Source organism: Marmota marmota, unplaced genomic scaffold (assembly GCF_001458135.2).
Source record: "Marmota marmota marmota unplaced genomic scaffold, marMar, whole genome shotgun sequence".
Classification (NCBI taxonomy): domain Eukaryota; kingdom Metazoa; phylum Chordata; class Mammalia; order Rodentia; family Sciuridae; genus Marmota; species Marmota marmota.
In genome coordinates this window covers 5266482-5286029 of record NW_025999864.1, presented here as the reverse complement: position 1 = coordinate 5286029, position 19548 = coordinate 5266482, and the positions used below count along the sequence as shown (strand labels likewise).

Here is a 19548-nt window from a genome sequence, read left to right as displayed (position 1 = left end):
CATTGGGGTCCTGAGAGTCATCTTATTTTTGCTAAAAATACTTGTAAGGGATAGTAGAATGAATCAGACACTATTACCGTATGTGCATGTATGATCACACAACCTGTGTAACTCTACATCTACAACAGAAAAATAAGAAGTTATACTTCATTTATGTATGATGTGCTGAAATGCATTCTAATGTCATTTATAACTAATTAGAACAAATAAAAAATACTTGTAAGGGCCAGGCTATGCTTTTGGGGTCTCCAAGAGTCATCCATTTGTATTAATAATTTTGGCACATAGAACCCCCTAAAATAGAAGGCTAATTAAAATGTGACTATTTTAAGTAGTTTATAGGTGGCATTTTTAGAGTAAACCTCCGAAATGGCTATGATGCTATAATCATTCTTTAGCCCAAGGTATTCTGATTATTTCTACCAAGATTTTTAGATACTGATGAGTTAACAACGACAACAGCAACAACAAATAGACTCGTAGAATGAAACATCTCTTTTTATATTCAAAGTTACGTTCATTTCCAGTGTATTAATACAAGTTAATCAGCCCATTTTTAATGCTTTTATACTTTAAGTCAACTAACAAAGTACTCAATAACAGCATTTCCATTTGGACAGTTATACTAGGCTTTTCCTACTAACCTGAGGTCTGAAAGCGGTGCCAGTGTAGAGTATTGTGGATAACATTAGTGAAAGAAATTCAGCTGCCTAACTTTTGAGACATCAGTAGCACTTAAGCATTTAATTTATCTGAAGTTTTTGATTATAGTGCCAGGATATTCACTGTTTGAACACATCTTATTAGATTGACCACTGATTTTAAAATACTTATTTAAAATATTCAGGGGGAAAAAATGAGATTCTGAGTCTTTCTTTTAAATGAAAAATCAGATCCTGCCATCTTTGTTGAGCATTTTAAGTAAAAGAATTACTTTAGGCATTGGAGGATGACCCATTATGTCTCATCCCTATCATATACTTCACTGATGATATGTATGTATTCAAATATTATGTGAATGACTAAAGTGGGGGTCATTGCAAATTTATTATTAGCTATCTCACTCATGAAAAAGTATGACCATGGATCCTTGGTACATAGGTTGCCGGAGATCATTTAGACTTCCTTGGGCCTCAGTTCTTTTGAGTTTTAGTTGAGGCCCAAACCAAATTTCCTGAGCTTCCAAATTATCTTTAACATTTTTAAAAAATAAATAGTTGTGTTTATTGTAAATATAAAGAAGATAACCTGGGTTTTTTTTTTTTTTTTTTTTTGGGTTTTTTTTTTAAGGATCAAAATATGCAACATCTTTGCTTACTTCCATTGTTCTGGCTTTAGGCCTGCTACCTAATAGAGCTAAAAAATCCATTCATTTGGAACTGTATTGACCTGTTACGTCCCATCATCCTATATGTAGGATACCTATAAAAACTTAAATTAATCAATTTTATAGATGTCTTCTAAAGTGTTATGGGTGTCCTGTATACAGGATGATGTGTTTAAAATGTGAAGGCTAGGATTCCCCAGTATATATTACCATACAGCTAAATGGTAGAACTTGCCTATCTCATGTGAGGCTTAGGTTTGATACCCAACAGTGCCCCCCCTTCAAGTGATTTGTTACTCTCTTTGGGCCCCCTGAATATTTTGGTTTTACAAATGTCAACAAATTTATATTTATTTTTCTCTCATCCCATCAAGGATAGTGTGTCTATAGATATTTTTTATTATTAATTCATTGAAACTTAGCAGATTTTGTCCTTTGCATCCACTGCATTAAAGATTGTTGTATTAGTTCCTTAATGAACCAGAAAATGTAAATATGTTAGGCTGTGACTTCTTTTATTTAGTAAATGCATTTAAGTTTTTCTATTTCTTTTCATGGCTTGAAATCCTATTTATTTTTCTTGGTAAATAATATTTCATTATATAAATGTATTGTATTACAGTGTCTTTATCTTTTTAATGTATTAAAAGACAACTTAGTTTCTTCTGTTTTGGCAACTATGAATAAAGCTGTTATAAATATTAATGTGCAGATTTGGGTAGTTGTGAATTTGATAGCTTTATTATGTGGAAAGAGTATATTTAGTTAGAAACTGCCAGATTGTTTTTAAAGTGCATCCTTTTCCTTTACTCCTGCAGTTAATGAGTTTTACTGCTTCAAATTAGTATTTTGGTATTGTCAGATTTTTGTTTGTATTTGTCATTTTAAAGATGTGTAGTGGTACCTTATTGTCATTTCAACTCAAAATTTCCTCATGACAATTGATATCAAACATTATTTTGTATTCTTATTTCCCATTTATGTATTTTCTTTAGTGAGACATCTGCTCAGATCTTTTGCCAATTTTTTCCCCTTTGCATTGCTATGGATCAAACCCAAGGACTTCATGCATGCTAGATGAGTACTTTACCACTGACCTATGTCCCCAACCCCATCTTTTGTCAATTTTTGAATAACTTTGTCAAAAGCTATTGTTGTTGGGTTTTTTTGGGGGGGGGCAATTTACTGTATATTTTGGATACAAGTTCTTTATTGGATGTATGATTTACAAAGATTTTCTTAGTCTGTGACTTGTCTTCGGTCTCATTTGGTGTGTTTCAAAGCGCAGAAGTTTTTATCTTAAATGATATCTAGTCTTTTTTAAAAAAAATTATCGATGATCCTTTTGGTGTCATATCTAAACAACCATTGCCAAAATAGATAAATAACAAACCATTGCAAATCTTAAAGTCAGTCAGTGTCAGGTCTCCAGTTATTATAAATGATGATTAGGTTCTTAGACTAACCTGCATTTTCAAAGTGTGAAGTGTAGTGTTTTAATATTATGGTTTCCAAAAATCTAGAAGGTGTCCAACTCAGATAAATTCCTGTATATTCCTCTTGGTTAATCACATCCCCTGACTTAAGGAGTTCTAAATATTAATGGTTACCCCATAAGAATTCCTTAAGCATATGCCATTCAGGCAGAGTTAACTTGAGGCTTAGAGTCTGTTACTCTCCAGGATTTCTAGTTCTGATGTGAAATTGGATTTTCAACATTAGTATAATTAAATTGTTAGATTTTCCCACTTATGGCATAGTTTACTAAATGCATACTCAATACAAACATAGCTAATCCATAAAGCTTACCAGTGGTTTATTAAATAGTCTGACACAGGAGCTTTATTCAGTAGAAATAAGTCATTGAATTAATTGGCCATTCTTTTGGGGAATTTCAAAGAACAGGTCAAAACCACAATGACATAGAGGGTACATACATACACAATAGCTAAGTCACTTTGTTAACACCCTGAAATATGATAATGAACCAATAAATAACATAGTCACCTGATCTAAAAATGATTTAGAATGACCTTTAGATTTTAGAACAACAATAAATTGCTTATTACTTAGGGTAAACTGCATACAACCAAAACAACCATAAAAAGGATAAAAAGAACAAAGAATATGTTAATGTATTATGCTGAGGAATCTAATTTAACAAAATAGATATGTAGAATATTAAATGTGTTTAAATATTACTCTAGATGGCTGAGTTTTTCCTCATAATAATTTTCCCTTTCAAGTGCCAACTCAACTTTTAGGGTGCATGCAGCAAAGTGGTTTTGAGTATGGACTCTGAAGTCATGTAGTCCCAATTCAGATCACGGCTCTAAGACATTAACATTTGTGAGCCCCCTAGGGCAACAATAATACAAATGGAGACTCTAGAGACACCCTCTTGTGTTTACCCTACCCTTTCTTCCTTTTATCTTTCGAAGAACCTCACATTCATGCATGTTGACATCCAGGATGTACATTCACATTCTGCCTCCTACCCTTCTCTACCTTTGGATGTACCTCAGGTTTTGTAGAGAATATACTGGTGATGTGGTCCTCTTGGGGAGGATAGCTTAGAAGATACCTATGGAGTCCCTAGAATGGAGTTTAGGTTAATTTACTTGTGGATTTCAAAGTGTTAGTACTGAAACATGGTGTAGATGAGTAGGTAAATTTATGCTTATAAAGGGCCAGATAGTAAATATTTTAGGATTCATAAACCATGTGTTTACAACTTCTCAACTCTTTTTACTCTAGTCAAATTTGCTGGCATAGTGAAAAAGCAAACAAAATACATGTAAATGAACATGTGTAGCTATGTTCCCATATTTTATTTACAGGGGCCATATTTTTTCAATTCTTGGTCTCTGGAGTTTAGCATGTTCCGAAGGCCAAAGAGACTTCACCCAGTGGGGAGGAAATGTGATTAAAATAGGAGCTCTTACTTCTTTGGTTCCTTGGGTCTAAGAGCAGTGGTGCCTAGTAAGTTACTTTACTTCTCTGAGCTTCAGTTTCCTAATCTGTAGAATAGAGATAATAGTATCTACCTAATTGGATTGTTGCTTACATTTGTCTAATGAAATATATATGTAAAACATTTTGAGCAGTAATTACTGTTATGGAATATGTCATATGCAGTAGCCATATCAATGAGGGTCTTCCAAAATAAATTTCTTCATCATCTTAGGTTATTCTGGGTAGAAATGTACACTTTTTCCTCATCTGTCGTTCAATAAATATTACAGACCAGTAGGAGAGACAGACATTAAATATACATAAATAGATTTCATTTGTGATAAATGCTGCAAAGATGAACTACATGATGCTATGAAAGTATGTTAGAGTTTTTTAAATCTCTTATGTATTTTTCAGTTAAAAAGAATATTCATTTTTATTGACTTATAATACCTAAAAAGACTTTCTAAAATCATTGTGAAATTTTTTGTAGTTCTTAGACTGCTATGGAAGCACATCCTCAGAGGCACCCTTCCTGTTTTTCTTTTGTTACCTGCTTTTGAGCTTGAAAACCAGATGGTATAGTTGTTTCTTATTATCATCACCTGTATATTAGAGCTATTAAACTCTGAAGATGACAGAACGTGACTTGAAATAGTTAATTTGTCATTTGTCTTAGAGAATTTATTGTATTTCATATAGATAGGGGTACTAAATTATTATGTGTGTAAATATTATAAATAGTATATCATTAACATAATTATCCCTTAAATATATTTGTTTCTGCCTTTTAGAAAGATATTTTATTCTAGTAATTAGTTTTCTTCATTGTAGGTAATATTTTTCTCTATCTCAAAAATTAAATGTTTTATTAGCATGTATATGTATAAGTTAGATCAAGAAACAAGTATGTTTCATTTTCACTAATTCATTATCACTGTCAATACTCACTGCTGGGTATTTATAAATATTACAAAGAAAGAACACTAATTGAGAATTTGCAATATTAAGTATTATTACTTTATATTAATACAGCAGAACTATTTCTGTGCTCAGTGTCTAAAGACTATTGCAGAAGATAAATTGAGGAAATTAAAAGTGCCAAAAAAAAAAAGTGAAACCAGAATTAATTTGTAGTAATAAGAAAATAAGGGACAGAAACACTTGGTTTTGCATCTGAAATGTCAAAGAAATAAAGTTCATCGGTGGCAAGCTCTGAAGTTACTTAATTCTGGGACTCCAGATCTATAAATAGTAATATCTCTGGTGATTTTGAGTTGTTCCCATTATCTGATGAATTAATACTGTTACAATGTCTTCTGGTGCTCAGTTAATGAAAGACTACATAGATACACAAGAACATAATATATTCTCTGCTTCTGTACTGTAAAAAGAAGGTCCTAGTTTGTTGTTGTCATTATTGTTTGAGAGAGCAGGAAGGATTGGTGGTGCTGGGGAGTTCCAGTTTTTTATTAAAATATTTTCTTTACACCTTTTTTACCCTAATGTATCATAATATTTTGAAATCCTGCTAGTATAGGGGAATAGGTGAATGTGTTAATTCTTGTTAATATATCCTCAACACTGATTTTTACCTTGCAGTAATTTATGGCATCTCAGTTGTCCATCCAGTGAATTTACTAATTTTTCTGCAGCCCTTGAAGATGCTAACTTGCCTTTTTACATCACTTTCTTTGTAATGATATCCTCTTAATATTATGCTTTCTCTCTTATACTTCTGATTTATTTTCATCTGTTTCTTTTACTCTGGGGTGTAGTGTGTGTGTGTGTTTGAGACATGGGATCTCACTATGTGGCCCAGGCTGATCTTGAACTTTAGGGCTCACACAGTCTTCCTGCCCTAGTCTTCCAAGTAGCTGGATAGCACCACACTGGCTTATAAATTCTGAGGTTTCTCATGCTTTTATATTCTCTCTCTCTCTCCCTCTCTCGCTTTAAAATATTTTATTGAAATTTTTCTGATAAAATCATGTGCTTGTATAAGACAAAACATAAGCAAATACTGTCTACTTAATGTTAGGGTCCCCAAAATTCTAGTCAGGTTTTTGTGCTTTGTAGCTGCTCAGTTTAATACAGGCAAGATGTTACATTCATAGGAACTGTCCAACATCAAAGGCCATCCTTTGTGTCAGCAAAATCCATAGCAACCAGGGAGAAAGCGTTGCTGTCCACTTGTCATGACAGCCTGAGGATGCAACAGCAGGAATCTAAGCTTCCCAACAGTGTCCAATGGAGTAGATTCCAAAACCTTAAGCTTTTAGTCTTCAGGTTAGCATAGAATCTCTGTGTAGGGGCACTGCCCCTAGCTGGGCTTGCAGAACTCTCATGCTTTATTTAAGGATTACACACCAATAGACGTCTTAAAACCCCATGACTGTGCACGGACCTGCCTGGGAGGATCAGGGGCCTGCAGGCGGGTTGCTACACTAAAGGTGTGCCTGGCGCCTTCCAACACTGAATGGCAGGCTCCGTGGAATACAAGCTCTTTTCTGTGAATTCCTTTTTCATTCCCCTTATTTCATATCATTTGAACCTTGTATAGTTAAATTGAAATATTGTCTCTGCTTAGCTTTCATACCTTTAAGCACATTATTCCCTTTCACTTGAAGAATTTCCTGTCTCCATCTGTAAAATTCTGTTTATTTCTTCAAATTCTGTTCAAGTGTTATTTTCTTCATGTAGATTTTCCTAATTTTCTAGGCTAGATTTTTTATTTTTCTCTTCTTTGTTATTAAAATAAATAATACTTTGCATGTATTTTTATTAAATTGTGAGTTACATAAGCTTGTCATTGTTGAATGTCTATATTCACACACAAACACTTTGAACATTTTTGAATATTAAAAATTATATTTGGGGGGCTGGGGTTGTGGCTCAGCGGTATAGTGCTCTCCTAGCATGTGTGAGGCCCTGGGTTCCATCCTCAGCACCACACTAAAATAAAGGTACTGTGTCTAAATACAACTAAAAAATAAATATTAAAAAAATATGTATTTGGTACTTGATTGGTTGTGTTGTTATTCTGTGCCTAGCATTATGGTTGACCCTGGATAGGCATTCTGTTTTTCAAACATTGCAAGCATTGTGCATGATTGCATGAAAGGAAGTTATAAGAATATTTCAGAGGAAAAACTGTATATTATTATTTCTATAACCACAACATATAGTTTATTTGAAAAAGTTACTACAGTATGTTTGCCACAATTATGAAAACAATTGGTTAAAGTCAGTTAACAGATATTGTGTGTGTGTGTGTGTATGTGTGTGTAATTAGAATCCTAAAGATCCCTATGCAAGTATTTAAATATCTTTTCAAGTATTGGTATTCAATGAAACATTGAAGAGAGTTTATGAACTTTCCAAACATGCCTGAGGCACTGGGTTCATTCTGTAGGGGAGGGAGAGGAAGAAATCTAAACTGATTGATGGTTTTCTTTCTCTTTAGCCATTTTTTTTAGTTTGTTCAGTGATCCTACCAATAATGCCTTAGTTTTCTCTTCTATAGAACATTTCCCAACACTTTGTAAACAAATTCTTCCTCTCCCTCCCGCTCCCCCTCCCCCTCCCCCTCATTCTTCTTCTTGTTCTTGTTGTCTCACTGAGCTTCATTTCTAAATTACCTACACTGGGCTCAAGCAGTTCACCTTCTTTAGTCTCCCAAGTAGATGGGACCGCAGGTCTGGACCACCATGCCTGACAAAACACTCAAACTGCTGCTGTCGTTGTCATTATTAGAATTGAATATTTGTGTCTTCCTCACACCCACCAAAATTCATATGTTGAAGCCTTAACCCCCAATGCATTGGTTTCTGAAGATGCAACCTTTGGGAAAGACATGAAGATTAGATGAAGTCACAAGGGTGAGGATGGGACCCTAATGTTATCAGTGCCCTAAGAAGAAAAATTCTTACTCCCTCCTTGCCCCACACCAGAAACCAACCATGCTTACACTCTGATCTTGCACTCAGCCTCCAGAATTGTGTGAAAATAAGTTTGTTGACTAAACCACCCAATCTATGGTATGTTATTACAGCCTGAGCAAACTATGACAATCATCATTATCATCAATGATATTACGTTAAATATGATATATAATTTATCTAAAAGTCATAGTAAGATATATGAGTTTATAATATAAGAAACTTAGATATCTAACTCAGCAGAAATATAATTATTTTTCATTAAGTGTGAAGAAAATAATTGAAACATCAGTGTCAAATGTTTTGCAGTCCTTGATACATTTTATTCACCATGTAGTCCTATTAAGAGATTAATTGGGTAAATAATTCATAGAAGTAAGCAATACTGATATAGAAAGCAAACTTGGTCTTTTTCTTTCTTGTTTTTCTTTTTTTGCCTTTTTATAATCATTATGTGACCCTTTTCTTATTTTACAGCCTTATCTAACTTGTAGAGTCAATGTGGAAAATCTTTTCAATTTGTTCTAATTAGTTATACATGACTAGTTAGAACAAATACTGCATTTTGACACATCATTCATAAATGGAATATAACTTCTTATTCTTCATTACATGAGTTAGAATTTCACCAGTCATGTAATCATACATGCACATAGGAGAATAATGTGTAATTCATTCTATCATTCTTCCTACCCCTATACCCCCTCCCTTCTGTTCTGTTCTTCCCTAGCCACCCCACGCCACCCTTCATTGTGAATTAGCATGCACATTTCAGATAAAACATTTGGCCTTTGGTTTTTTGGGATTGGATTATCTTTTGTGACTTAGCATGGTATTCTCCAGCTCCATCCATTTGCCTAAAAATGCCATAATTTCATTCTTCTTTAAGCCCGAGTTATATTCCATTGTGTATATATATATATACCACATCTTTATCCATTCATCTGTTGAAGGGCACCTAGGTTGGTTCTATAGTTTAGCTATTGTAAATTGAGCTGCTGTAGACATTTACTGTAATATGTTGATTTGAAGTCCTTTTGGTATAAACCGAGGAGTGGGTCAAATGGTGTCCCATTCCAAGTTTTCTGAGAAATCTCCATACTGCTTTCCAGAGTGGTTGCACAAATTTGCAATCCCACCAGCAGTGTATGAGTGTACCTTTTTCTCCACATCCTTACCAACATTTATTTTTGCTTGTATTCTTGATAATTTCCATTCTGACTTCAGTGAGATGGAATCTCAGTGTAGTTTTTAATTTCATTTTTCTAATTGCAAGAGATGTTGAACATTTTTTCATATATTTGTTGGTCGGATGTATTCCTTCTTCTGTGAAGTGTGTTTTTGGTTCCTTATCACGTTTATCTATTGGGTTATTTGTGGGGTTTTTTGGTGTTATTTTTGAGTTCTTTATATCCTGGAGATTAATGCTGTATCTGAAGTGTGTGGTAAAGATTTTCTCCCATTCTGTTAGGCTCTCTTCACATTCCCTGTGAAGAAGCTTTTTAGTTTGAATTCATCCTATTTATTGATTTTTGATTTTACTTCTTGTGCTTTAGGAGTCTTGTTAAGGAGGTCAGTTCCTAAGCTGACATGGTGGAGGTTTGGGTTCATTTTTCTTCTATTAGGCACAGGGTCTCTGCTCAAATGCCTCAGTCCTTTATCCACTTCCAGTTGATTTTTGTGCAGGGTGAGAGAGAGGGGCTTAATTTCATTTTGCTACACATGGATTTCAGTTTTCCCAGCACCGTTTGTTGAAGTGGCTATCTTTTCAGAAAACAGCATATGTTTTTGTCGTCTTTGTGTCTAGAATGAGATAGCTATTTATGTGGTTTGTCTTTGTGTCTTATATTCTGCGTCTCAATGAAAATATTAAGGCTATTTTAAGTGTGTGGTCTTCTACCTTTAAGTCACAGGAGTCCAAATGCATCTTTCTTCAGTGTATTCATTCATTTATCACATGCCCTGTGTGTTGATTTATAGAGTGTCTGCTGCTGTGGTTTTTTAGGCCACTTGTCACATGTTGGTGGGGTTGAGGGTTTTTAACCTTAGTGTTTGATTGTGTGACAGTTATAGTATGATTCAAAGACCTCTTGTTTTATTCTGAAGTCTTAGCTTTCACCTAACAGTTAAGAATTCTAAGAGACCTGATAGATGAAGACTACTGTGTAATTGTTTGTAAAAGTCAGAACATAATGTCAAGTATAGCATTCACACTGTGTAAGCCTGCCCCTTCTCTTTACACTTTCTAGGTACTTGTAAAGATTGATGTAATTCTCTCGAGTTTACTAAAGGTTAATAAAATTTTCTGCCTAAAACTGTTTTTAGAGAAGAAAAAGATTGGCATCATTTAAATTATTTATTTATTTATATACACACACACACACACACACATATATAATTTTTTTTTCCCTTAAACTACTGAAGAAGGCATGGTCAACTATTCAGAATGCTCAAAATCAGTATTCACTAAGAAAATGTAACTTATTTTTTAACCCTTCTTGCAAACTATGGTAATTCTGTGATTCCCCCCCCCCCCATTCTCTTTGGTTGTAGTTTTTAATTGACATAATTGTACATAAATTGGGGGTACAGTGTGATAATTTGATACATATATCTAATGTATAATGACGAAATCAATACTATTGGAATTTCCATCTTCTCAAACATTTATCATTTATTTGTGTTGGGAAACCTTGAACTTCTTTCTTCTACTTTATTAAATGTACCATAAATGGATGTGGACTATAGTCACCAGATTGTGCTATAGAATTACCAACACCCATTTCTCCTATATATCAGTTACCCTGATATCCATTTCCTCACTATCGTGTTCCCATCCTCTAAAAACTACCATTCTAATTCCATTTCTACAAAATCATTTATCTTGGCTTCCACACAGGTCTTTTTAAAAAAAAAAAAAAAAAATCAGTTCTAGAAAAATAAAGGCATCGAGGGCTTGGGTTGTGGCCTAGTGGTAGAGCACTTAACTGAATAAAACAAAGGTCCAACAACAATTAAAAAAAAATTTTTTTTTAAAGGAAAGAAAAACAAGTGCATCTAATAGACTTACTACCAAATTTATGTGATAATTATTGATTAATTTTAACTTAAAATATGTTGCATGGTAATAACATGAAATATTTTTTCAATGAGTATTTTAGATTTTTGTACAACTAGTATTTTTAAGTAAACATGAAATAGTCACATTCTTTCCTATATTAGATTGTGATTTATTGTTCTCAAAATATTGGCAGATTTGGAATTGTAACTTAAGCTAAAGTAATTCTTTAGGTATAATAATCTTATTTTGATACACATACATTGAATAAAAGTCTCTTAACCAGGTAACCACTTAGAAACAATCCAGACATGGGTAAGAAAAGGAAACATTCACCATATAAGCAGTACTCAGGTTTGAAGGGTCCAAGGGTCAGGTTAATTTGGATGGACAAAATAGCAGAAACTATTGTATGACTGTTTCTTATATTTCTTTCTACATGCACATTGTTGTATGACAGCTCTTTTTTTAGTACCTGCTTTAACACATCTACAAAACTTGAGATTTTATACATATTGACATTGGTTATAGGATACATGTATTAAAAAAGAGGAATGTGACAATCTTTTTTTTTAAATTCTGATTTGGTATATATGACACCGGAATGCATTACAATTCATATCACACATATAAAGCACAATTTTTCATATCTCAGTTGTATACAGAGTATATTCACACAATTTGTGTCTTCATACATGTACTTTGGGTAATGATGTCCATCTCATTCCACCATCATTTCTAACCCTATGCCCCCCTCCCTTCTTCTCTCACCCCTTTGCTCTATCTAGAGTTTGTCGATTCCTCCCATGTCCCCCCTCCCTACCCCACTATGAAACAGTCTGATGCTGGTTGTTTTAATGAATCATAATAGTAGCCATTATTTGTCAGGTGGTTAGTATGTGCCCAATACCGTTAAAACACTTCATGAACTAGATTTCTTTTTAAAGTCATGTTTGTTGAGATATAATTTATATATGGTACAGTTTGCCCTATTTTGTTTTATAGTTATATGAATTTTGACAACACACAAAAAAGACAACATATGTGTGTGTGTGTGTGTGTGTGTGTGTGTGTGTATATGGAGATATATATATATATATATAGTACTACAGTCAAGATACAAAATGTTACCTTATTCTCCTTCACTTCTTTTGTTTAAACAAATAGACATTAATTTTAATGTATTTTCATTTAACCCTATGGATTACCAACATAATTTGCAAAGAAAATAATCATTAGTAAGATATTTCATGTTCATTTTCTTTATCCTAGTAATTCTTTGGAATCTCATGTCTATTTAACACATAACACACCTCAATTCAGACTAGACACATTTCAAATACTCAATAGCCTCATGTAACCAATGTCTGCCATATTGGCTCCTTTCTCCTTCTTTCACCTTTTGTTGATATGACAATCTTTTAATTATCTAGAAAACAGTTCTTAGAATTCATTGTTGTAATATCTTGGGTTAAATCATATTTAAACATATTCACTAATTGTTTTTTTCTTGCACAATATTGAAAATTGAACTCAGGAACATTCTACCATTGAACTACATCCCAGCCTTTTTTATTTTGTTTTATGTTTTAATTTTTATTTATTTTTGAGAAAGTATCTTGCTTTTTAAATTGCCCAGGTTGGCCAGAACTTGAGATCCTTCTTCTATGCCTCCCAAGTAGCTGGGATTGATGACAGCTGTGCACCACCATATTCAGTGAAATAAATTATTTTTTCTTGTCTTTTTCTCACAATATTTTCATTCATATGGTAATCACATCAATACTCATGGCTGTCAGTTCCATATCCATGCACGCGCGCGTGCACACACACACACACACACACACACACCTATTTTCTGAGTTCCTTAATGTCCATACTGTTTGGTCTAATATATGCAGTTTGAAATGGCTTTTATATAGGTTTGGAGATTGATGGAAAGAAACTGTATCCTCCAACACCCATCCGGCATACATACCCATACACTGTAAGTCTAGATTAGATACTCATTCAGTTAGATCAGATGCAAAATCTTATATGTGTTGGTATAGGTAGTCTACCATGGCCACTGAGTATCCCTTCACATTCTTAATGTATATGCCAAGAATGCAAGATACTGACTGCTCTTTATCTGAGCCATCTTTCAGAATTGTATGTACAGTGAGCAGTCAGCTGTGAGAGATGAAGTAATAACTTTTCCCAGACAAGAACAGACTTCATTGCACTTACTATCTAAGTGGTGAATACCACCCTGTCCCCCAGGTCAATGTTACTGTTCTGTAATACAATTTACTTTTTGCTCATGTGTCCATCCTTGGTCCTTTTCATCCTTCTATATGGGACATAGGACTTGAGTGTAGGAGATAGATTGGTTCAAAGTCAAGAGTAGCTAGTACATGCATCATGATGATATACCCTGTATGTTGTTTTTGCTCTAAGTAATAAGATCCCAGGAGTTTCATAGATCTGATGAAACAGTAACAGGCTGGTGTTTGTTTGTTTATTTGTAGTTGTAGATGGACAACATGCCTTTATTTGTTTATTTTCATGTGGTGCAAAGGATTGAACCCAGTGCCTCACTAATGAATTCAGCTCTGCCTTTGTACTACAGCCCCAGTCCTGGTGTGTGTGTGTGTGTGTTTTAATATTTTTTTAGTTGTAGTTGGACACAGTACTTTTATTTCATTTATTTATTTATTTTACGTGGTGCTGAGTATCGAACCCAGGGTCTCACACGTGCTCTACCACTGAGCCACAGCCCCAGCCTGGTAGTGTGTTCTTGATAATCTCAATCTAAAGGTGAGTTGGTTAGTCAGCAAGGGAGAAGAAACAATATTTGTTTCCTTTTGTCTATAAGGTCCCTAGCAGGTTATTTAAATCACCATATATTTGGAATCTTACTTCATTGTGAATACTAAAGTTTGTATCTAGGACTTTATATTTGGAAGAATTTACATTGATATATCTTTCAAAATAAGGAAACGTTACTAATTCTTGGCTGTCTAGGTTCTTGACTGAAATATTCTGTCAACAAAACTATATCATTATCCATGTGGGGAGAACAAAGTTAATATTAGGGTTTTCCCAAGAGTTATCTCTGTTCTAGTTTTCTGGGGTTTCCAAGAGCCCTTATACCACAATTAGGAATTATATATTAAGAATCTTGAAATCTTGTGTAACATCGGATTGACCTCAGCAAAGTCCCTAAGAATGGGTTTTATTAAATTTTATTAAATTCTTCCTTGACTTGGATTCCTTTTCTGATTTGGTATGGATAATTTGGACAGATGTTAACTCCTTGATAGTGTATTCCTCTTTTCTAACAGATAAGTATATCTTATATCTAACTAGCTTCCTATTGGGCAGTAGCACAAACATCATCAAGTCAAACTTCCTTCCCCCCACCGCAATGCTGGGTACAAAACCCAGGGCCTGTCCATTTTTGGTAAGTACTCTACTGCTGAGCTACATCTCCAGTACACAAATGTAGCTTTTAAGAGTTTCCTGCCATGTAGTTAGGCATGATGGTACACACTACTTGGGAGGTTAGAGCAGGATTGCAAGTTCAAGGCCAGCCTCAGCAACTTAGGGAGCCCTAAGCAAATTAGCAAGACCCTGTCTCAAAATAAAAAGGACTGGGGAAGTAGCTCAGTGGCAAAGCACCCTGAGTTCAATACACAGCACTAAATTAATTAATTAATATAAAATAAAACTTTATGTTTGCAAAACTGTACTACCAGGCTCTATAAATACCTAGAAGAATAACTACTTTTCATTGAGTTGTATATATAAAGATATTGTGTATTAATGTATTGCTTGACGATGGAGATACAGTGCATTGTTGGTGATTTCATTGTTGTTGGAACTCATGGAGTACTTACAAAATCTAGATGGCATTAATTGGTTACTCATTTTTGGCCTCTTTTTTGGGGGTGGGGTACCAGAGATTGAACTCAAGGGCACTTGACTACTGAACTACATCCTCAGCCCTATTTTTGTGTGTTAGAGACAGGGTCTCACCGAGTTGCTTTGCACCTCACTTTTGCTGAGGCCGCCTTTGAACTCTAGATACTCCTGTCTCAGTCTCCTATGCCGCTGAGATTACAGGCATGCACCACTGCACCTGGCACATTTTGGCCTCTTGATGAAATCAAAAGATGCAGTAAACGTGGAGTAGACAAGGCAACTAGTGGTGTAACATGACGTACTGTAAATATTATTTTTTTCATAAGTAGACTGCACTTTAATAAAAATATATAGCATACTAATTTCATATGCCAGTAATGTAATCTTTTATTATCTTGATATATTAAGTATTACATACTTTACATAATTGTATGTTATGCTTTTATATAACTGGCAATGCAGTAGGTTTGTTTACTCTTCCATCAGTACAAATATGTGAATAATGTATTGTGTTATGACCTTATCAAGGCTACACAGGTAATAGCAATTATTCGATTCCATTATGATTTTGTGAAATGTAATTGTATATGTGGTCTGACAAAAATAATATAAGTAACAAGAAAAATACCTCTTGTAAGAATTTGAAGACACATTTCAGTTGTAGTAGGGGGTGTAAAAAACATTGGAACATCTTGAGGTGGGCCAGAAGAACGGCAAGGATATAAGGGAAAATGCAAATACTTAGGATGTAAAGAGAAGATAGGTGGAAGAATTAGGATAAAAATATAAGGAATATCAGAACTACCGCCACCATAATTCATAATCAAATATGGAAGACATCTCCATGAAGAGACAATTTGAGGGAATGACTGATAAAAGTAGAAAGAGGGGCTAAATGACTGAATAATAATTGAGTTAATAGTGTAAGAGTCAACTTTGATTTTCCAAATTTATAACATCTTTGACTTTTTTTCTTAGAGGAATATCTTTTAGTCTTTGACCATTGAGAATGGTGTTAACTGTGGGTTTTTCAAATGTGACTTTTTAAACATTGGGGTAATATCTTTTCTTCTATTCCTAGTTAATTGTGTATTTTGTCATGAAAGAATGTTGAATTTTTCCAAATGCTTTTTCTGCATTATTAAAGATCATGTTTTTTCTTTCCTTTATTTTTTAATGTGATTTATTATGTTGATTAATTTTCATATGTACTACTATCCTTGTACTACTACCTGCCTTTTGTATGTTTTATTAGTACAAAACCAAGTTCTGCTTATGTGTTTTGTGTGGCTACATTAGCACTTCAGAGATAGAAGTAAATAGTAAATAGATAGAGACTATATGGTTTACATAACCTAAGATATTTACTATTTATTTATTTATTTTTGGTGTTGGGGATTGAGCCCAGGGTGTTGCACGTGATAAGCACATGTTCTATTGCTGATCTACACCCCCAGCCCCTATTTACTTTTTAAAATGTTTTCCAACCTCTACTTCTAAAACCATCAGGATATAGAATTCTTTATTGTATGTTTAGGAGACATGGACCAATCTGTGCTGATCAATAGTTTATAAATTGTTCTACTTAATAAACAATGGTTTATTGGTTTATCCTCTTGTTAGAAATACATAGGGGGTTTGGGTTAAAAAATTTTTAAGAGAAATGTTAATCTAAATAATGAATTTGTTAATATCTTTTCCATTATGGAAAAGATATGGCTTGTGTTTTGAAATATTATGCTTTCTGTTGCTTATGAATTTTTTTCTTTCCCATAGGTATATGTGGAATTTGATGATCTTGAATGGGATAAACGAGAGTGGGTTAAAGTTTATGAAGATTTTTCAACTTTCTTGGTGGAATACCACTTAATTTGGGCCAAAAGGAACGACCCTAGCCAGACTCAGGGATCAAAGAGCAAACAGATTCAGTGGCCTGCATTGGTAAGATCTATTCCTATTTCAGTAAGCATTTTCAATTATTTGTTTTAAATGAACAAGATTTGAATATCAGTTTAGGTTTATCTGTCTGATTACAGATTAATATTACTGAAGACTCTGCAATATCTGGTAGAAATTTCAAAATGATTTGATTTGTTAAAATAACTGTTTCTCCTCGTTAGGGCTCTTTCTGCATATTTTATCCACAAGTAGTTTTGTGTTACCTTTCCATTGCTGTGACAAAATACCTGATGAAAATCAACTTAAAGGAGGAAAGATTTATTTTAGCTCATGGTTTCAAAGATTGCAGTCCATAGTCAGCTGGCTCTAAGGAGAAGAAACATCACGACAGCAGGATATGGTGAAGGAAACCTGCTCACTTCATGACATATCCAGTAAATAACAGGAGGGAGATAGGAAGAGGTTGGGAACAAGAAATACGCTTCCAGGAATGCCTGTAGTGACTTACTTTGTCTAATTAGGCTCTACCTCCTATAATTTCTATTGCCTCCTCATAATGCCATCAACTGTGAATGCAAGAGAGCCTCCACCTCTGAACATTGTTCCATTGGGGACCAAGCCTTTAAAAGACGAGCCTTTGGGTGATGTTCCAGATCCAAAACATAACAAATTTATTCTATCCAATTTGGTGGAAACATAAATCAGATTAAAGGCTGCTGAGAGAAGGTTAACTGTTTTGTATGCAATGGAACAAATTAGCTGAGTGAAAGTTTATAAGTGAAAGATGGAGGATGCTAACACCTTCCATAGCACATGATTTTTCTTGGTTTGTTAATCAGTGAATCGTTATAGGCAGTAGATGTTGAATGTGTAATTATGTGTTCAGGTAATAGGTAAAATTACTTTATATTAGGAAATGGTCCATTTAAGAAAATATAGTAGATTTTTAATGACTTCTTCAGTATGAAAGAAATATATGAAACCGATTATTCTGTTAAGAAAAGAGCTGAATCTCTTTAACCTTTGTCCTCCGAATTTGGCAGAATGTATAGCAGGTAATGAATGAATTGCAGTATTTTCTTAATAAAATAATCTTTTTTATCAATATGAAAGAAATATTTTAAATGCCACTGAAACATTTCAAATATTTGGTATAACTAATGTGACAGGGTAGGTACTTTCTACTTTACAGTGCTGGGAATTCCACATAGGGCCTCCTGCAGGCTAGGCAAATATCCTACCACCAAGCTATACCCCTACCCTGAATTTTTTTATTTTATTGGTTGTTCAAAACATTACAAAACTCTTGACATATCATATTTCATACATTTGATTCAAGTGGGTTATGAAATCCCATTTTTACCCCGTATACAGATTGCAGAATCACATCGGTTACACATCCACGTTTTTACATATTGCCATACTAGTGACTGTTGTATTCTGCTATCTTTCCTATCCTCTACTATCCCTCCCCCCTCCCCTCCCATCTTCTCTCTCTACCCCATCTACTGTAATTCATTTCTCTCCCTTGATTTTTTTTCCCTTTCCCCTCACATCCTCTTATATGTAATTTTGTATAACAATAAGGGTCTCCTTCCATTTCCATGCAATTTCCCTTCTCTCTCCCTTTCCCTCCCACCTCTCGTCCCTGTTTAATGTTAATCTTTTTCTCATGCTCTTCCTCCCTACTCTGTTTTTAGTTGCTCTCCTTATATCAAAGACGACATTTGGCATTTGTTTTTTAGGGATTGGCTAGCTTCACTTAGCATAATCTGCTCTAATGCCATCCATTTCCCTGCAAATTCCATGATTTTGTCATTTTTTAGTGCTGAGTAATACTCCATTGTGTATAAATGCCACATTTTTTAAATCCATTCATCTATTGAAGGGCATCTAAGTTGGTTCCACAGTCTAGCTATTGTGAATTGTGCTGCTATGAACATCGATGTAGCAGTATCCCTATAGTACGCTCTTTTAAGGTCTTCAGGGAATAGTCCGAAAAGGGCAATAGCTGGGTTAAATGGTGGTTCCATTCCCAGCTTTCCCAGGAATCTCCATACTGCTTTCCAAATTGGCCGCACCAATTTGCAGTCCCACCAGCAATGTACAAGTGTACCCTTTTCCCCGCATCCTTGCCAGCACCTACCCTGAATTTTTAAAAATGTAGTTTGCTCACATAGGACAGTTTCTATTTGCTAATAATCAAATATGTGTGAATTTTCTATCTTAGTTCACCATTTAATTCTTTTCTATGTATAGAATAGTAACTTAATATGCATAATTTTTTGACTAATTTTTTTAAAAAAAAGTCTGAAGAGATAACTGATTTAAGGACTAGGGATATAGCTCCATGATAGAGTGCTTGTGTAGCCTGTGTGAATCTCACTTTGATTTCCAGAACTGCTGAAAACAAGTAAAAGGTAATAGAAGATAATAAATAAAAGATAACAGAAGGAGGAATG

At 34.2% G+C, this 19548-nt stretch overlaps 1 protein-coding gene across 1 annotated transcript in view; it reads left to right on the top strand.

Moving 5' to 3' along the window:
* Positions 1–19548, top strand: part of Jmjd1c (jumonji domain containing 1C) — a 184142-nt gene that overhangs the window by 11438 nt on the left and 153156 nt on the right. Inside the window, exon 2 of the mRNA XM_048813901.1 lies at positions 16964–17128. Within this exon, the coding sequence (XP_048669858.1) occupies positions 16964–17128 (165 nt within the window). The remainder of the gene's footprint in view (positions 1–16963; positions 17129–19548) is intronic.